The sequence below is a fragment of the Lathyrus oleraceus genome, chromosome 3 (assembly GCF_024323335.1).
Source record: "Lathyrus oleraceus cultivar Zhongwan6 chromosome 3, CAAS_Psat_ZW6_1.0, whole genome shotgun sequence".
NCBI classification, from domain to species: domain Eukaryota; kingdom Viridiplantae; phylum Streptophyta; class Magnoliopsida; order Fabales; family Fabaceae; genus Lathyrus; species Lathyrus oleraceus.
The window spans coordinates 288,412,456-288,417,564 of record NC_066581.1 but is presented as its reverse complement, the minus strand read 5'-3'; the positions used below and the strand labels follow the sequence as shown (position 1 = coordinate 288,417,564).

At 34.9% G+C, this 5,109-nt stretch overlaps 1 protein-coding gene across 1 annotated transcript; it reads right to left on the bottom strand.

The window, feature by feature from the left end:
* Nucleotides 1-1,293: 1,293 nt before the first annotated feature.
* On the bottom strand, nucleotides 1,294-3,027 carry LOC127129173 (polygalacturonase). The gene is made up of 4 exons (XM_051058453.1): nucleotides 2,872-3,027; nucleotides 2,470-2,793; nucleotides 1,862-2,380; nucleotides 1,294-1,723 (listed from the first exon to the last, which is right to left on the bottom strand). Exons 1-4 carry the CDS (start codon nucleotides 2,992-2,994, stop codon nucleotides 1,505-1,507), a joined length of 1,185 nt encoding a protein of 394 aa, XP_050914410.1. The 5' UTR covers nucleotides 2,995-3,027; the 3' UTR covers nucleotides 1,294-1,504.
* Nucleotides 3,028-5,109: the final 2,082 nt, after the last annotated feature.

Here is a 5,109-nt window from a genome sequence, read left to right as displayed (position 1 = left end):
GCAATACGATATATAAAGTAGGTATTGCCCATAATAATATATTTTTCTATAAATTATGTAGGGATTCTCGTAATAGAAATGCTTAAGTCATGTGGAGACATTTGAAGATTTCCCATATATATATATATATATATATATATATATATATATATATATATATATATATATATATATATATATATATATATATATATATATATATATATATTAATTAAGCATACTTATTAAATTAATTTGTTTTCATAAAGTTGCTTTAAAAATTAGTTGTTTTAACTTAAGTGCTTTTTCACTTAAGTCGCCCTCTTTTCCACTATCCGGTTGGTCTATCTTTACATCGATAGAATAGAAATCGGTAATTTACCATTGATCTCTGAGGTTTGATACTCTTTATAACTACCTTGGCATTTGTCGTACGCTTGCGGCGTGTCACAATGCTTTAGGCATTGCCTATTTATAGTAAAATAAATGACCTTATTGACTTACAAGAGAAGAAAGACAACCCATTTAATTAGAAATATTCATTTCTTGAATAAGAATGATATTTGTAATGTTATCCTTGCTCTTCAAGACTTTTCTTCCTTGCTCGTCAATCTTCATTAAGCGCTCCATTAAGTATACAACAAACAAATGAAACTTGCATTACGCAACACACAAGTAATGACTAGCACATGTTCCACACTAATCAAAACAAAGATAGACATTATCTTAAACTTAAATGTTAGGTCTAATTTAAAAAAAAAATTATGCCCACACATTTTATTACAACATAATTTAAAAAAACAAATAAAAATGCATCATCTCATGTGCCTGCGTCCTCTCCATAAAGACTTATGAAGAGGACTAGTTTAGGCTACATGACTTCTAAATTGGTCTTCATTCTATTATAGTATTCACCATTTGATCCAATAATGTCTTAATTTTTTTCTAGTTGGTGCCCTTGTTATTAGTCCACCTAATCCTTTTAGTGCTTCAATCATATCCTTGATAGTTATGTCATCTTCAAATTATTTCCTCATTAATAGAAATAAAGTGTGATTTTGTATTGTTTACATGACAATTAATTACCCGTTTGACTAAAATTTCCATTCTCCATACAAATTCTCCAAACTCTCTTTCCTCTACCATTGGCCCTGGATGATATCATTCTCGTTGCTTGGTTTCACATATGGGTGGTCACTTTAAATGTTTCCAAAGGTTCCATAGGTTTCCCTCCGGTTTTTGCTATTTCTTGTAATGAAAACTTGCAAAAAAGAGTATAGGAAAGAGAGAGTAAAGGTTATAGTCAATACGTCGAAGAAAAATTTAATATTTATAATTTATAATAATAAAAGTAACATATATATGACTGTAGTTGAATACACATGTCAATTTGTTTCTTTCTAAGGGACTAAACTTATATTGACGAACATCCACACATTATGGGGATGGTTTGTCTACTATTCAAAGAATAAGTTAACCAAATTAAGAAATATCATGTGCATATTGAGGATTATCCAAAATCATTTTAAGCTTGACAAGCAGGGGCCTTTCCTATGACTATAGGTCTAACATTAGAACATTTAGCTTTTGTTGGTGCTCCATTGAATGTGAGATCAATATTATTTAGTTCCACCTCATCGCATGGTACACCACTGCTGCAAATAAAAATCACTCCTTCTGGTGTTTTTGATGTTCCATGAACATTCTTGAATGAAACCTTGCTTATCTTTATTTTGGATGGATTCTAAATCATTGAAAACCATAGAAGAAGTGAATAAATTGTTAGTCATTTTAATTAAATAATATGAATAATCAACGCGAAAAAAGTTTATCTTGTGACTAATAAACAAATAAAGATGTAACTTTTTCTTGTGATTATTACCTCTTTTGAGCACTGGTTATATGGACAATACTCTTGATCAATGATGATAGGGTTCAAGACATCAATTATGGTAATATCTTCAAAATTCATATCAGTAATAGTAATTGTTCCTGGTGCAGATGGCCAAGTCTTGATCCTCAGACCATTATCAGTTTCTTTAAGGGTACAATTCTTAACTAAAAGACCTGCTACATGATCTTCCGTCGTGTACTTTCCAAGGCTTCCAACACTAATACCGTGACCAGGTCCACAATTGACATTTTGGACGGTTACTTTTCTGCTACCATCACCCAACGAGACACAATCATCTCCGGTACCAATGTTGCTATTAAGAATTTTAACATCAGTTGATTTTCCAATGTGGATTCCATCGGTGTTAGGACTCATAGCTGGGGCAGTAACCGTCACCCCATCAAATGTGATATTATTGCATGCTAAAACCATAATATGGAAAAATTTGCTGTCCTTAGAAGTAATGTCGCGGATGATCGTGTTGTTCAGAAAATTAAAGCCCAAATTCTGTTGAAAATATAAATGTCTGTCAAGTGAAGGTACAATTATTTGTATATGAGTAGTAAGTTCAATGATAAGGGGATATTAATATTTACCATGGAGATTTTGGTGGAAGTACTTGAACCTTTTTTCCAAGCAGCTCTACCTTGTTTCCAAACATCTGCACCTTGACCATCAAAAACTCCTTGCCCTGATAATGTTAAAGAGTTTATATATTGGAACCTGACCCATTGATCAGACCCTTTTTGGACTAGATTTATGTCTGAAGGTGCTTGAATTGTTCCATCAACTTGAATTTCAATTGGAGCTTTACAAGGACCTTTAACATCTATTCCAGTCAACATATATGTACCCGCTGGAATCACAATTTTGGTTGGAGTTGGAGATGCACATGCTAAAGTCCAAGCTTTTATGAAAGCCTTGCGAAAACAATCAATTAAATGTGTTAAATATTTACTTAGTGGAAAAAAATGTGCTAAACATTAAATAATTACTACCTGGGTAATATCTGAATTTGGTGTTCCGCCAAAATTTGATATTTGAAGAACTTCAGATTGAGCTGCACAAAAGTCAACTAGAAATAGGAATGACATAATTATGGCGATCCTGGAGTTCTTCATATCTTCTTTGAATAGTGTTTTTATATAGGTTTTTTTTCCTTGAAGGAATGTCTTGTTTCAAAGTAAGATGGAACAATATTTATACTTAAATGACAAAGCTTCGTGACCATGAACAAGGAAACTAACTATTGTCTAAATATGTTTTTTTACCTTCTTTAATGTTTGGTTTAGTTTTATGTCTACTAATATCAATCAATTTTCACCTCTCATGGCTATCATTATATGAACTAACATGTTGTTATAACTAGAAAATTTGCTACTAATAGTATTATATATGTTCTGGATGTCGGACTGAATGTTGTGACATTCATTCCCAAAAGCAGGAGCTAAAGTGTAGGATGATTGGTTTTTCTGGGTCAGTATTTTTCTCAGGCTATTCTTCAGGGATTCAACGGCTTAGAGAAAAACCAGGAAACCAACTACTAACCTACAAGTAATGAACCTAACAAGTAGCCTAGTTGTTAGCAATCTAATAAGTGAAAATTAGATTAACGTGTTCAACCTTTAATTCAGGAAATACAAGTAAAATACAAACACACTGGAACAATGTAACTGCTGATCAACAGTAAGACATCAGGCTGATAACTGTGGAAGAAAACAACAGAAGTGAGTGTTAGGATTGATTTCTGTTGAATCCGTATTCCTGATGCACAGCACCAGGTGTTCATACATTCTAGGGTGACATAGAATGAGATGTCGTGACATCTGTGAACGTGTGCATATCAGTACAGTGATTAATAACTATCTTGCTGTATTAGTTACAATGTTAGATCAGATGTCATGACTTGGAGTAGAACATCTGAATTCTGACTACACCAGAATTTCATGCCTCCATAACTTCAGAACAAATACCACAGCTGCCAACTCTAAATAGTGTGTCGGATAGTTCCTCTCATGAACCTTCAGTTGTCTCGAAGCATAAGCTACAACCTGCTTATTCTGCATCAAAACACCACCCAAACCCAACAATGAAGCATCACAGTAAACCTCAAATGGTTCCGATGGACTCGGTAATATCAGAATAGGAGCAGTAGTTAACCTCCTCTTTAACTCTTGGAAACCTTCTTCACACTTTGAGTCCCATACAAACGCTTGCCCCTTTCTAGTCAACATCGTCAACGGTAATGCCGACTTAGAAAATCCCTCAATGAATTTCCTATAATAACCTGCAAGTCCAAGAAAACTCCTTATCTCAGAAACTGACTTCGGAGCTTCCCACTTAGATACCGCTTCTATCTTAGAAGGATCAACAGCAACACCACCTCTTGAAATCACATGACCAAGAAAACTAACCTCTTCTAACCAAAATTCACACTTAGACAGTTTAGCAAATAACTTCTTTTCTCGTAAAACTCCTAAAACCACTCTCAAATGTTCAGCATGCTCTTCTTCAGATTTCGAATACACCAAAATATCGTCAATAAACACCACAACAAACTTGTCTAGGTACGGATGGAAAATCCTATTCATATACTCCATAAATACCCCAGGCGCATTAGTCACACCAAAAGGCATTACAGAATACTCGTAATGTCCATACCTTGTTCTGAAAGCAGTCTTTTGAATATCCTCAGTTTTCACACGTATCTGATGATACCCTGATCTCAAATCTATTTTGCTGAACACACTCGCACCAACCAACTGATCCATCAAATCATCAATCCTCGGCAAAGGATACCGATTCTTGATCGTCACTTTATTCAGTTGCCTGTAGTCCACACACAACCTCATAGTACCTTCTTTCTTCTTAACCAATAACACTGGTGCGCCCCACGGTGACACACTCGGACGAATAAATTTCTTATCCAACAGATCTTCCAGCTGACTCTTCAATTCAGTTAACTCAACAGCGGACATACGGTACGGAGCCATCGATATCGGCCTAGTACCAAGTACCAAATCAATCGAGAACTCAACTTCACACTCTGGCGGTAATTCATTCACTTCTTCAGGAAACACATCAGGAAAATCACACACCACAGCTAGATCGCAAATCACCAGTTTATCTTTAGCCTCCAAAGTCGCTAACAGCATAAACAACTCTGCCCCATCTGCTACTGCCTCATTCACCTGCCTTGCTGATAGAAACAAACTCTTTCCTTCCTCAATCTCAGG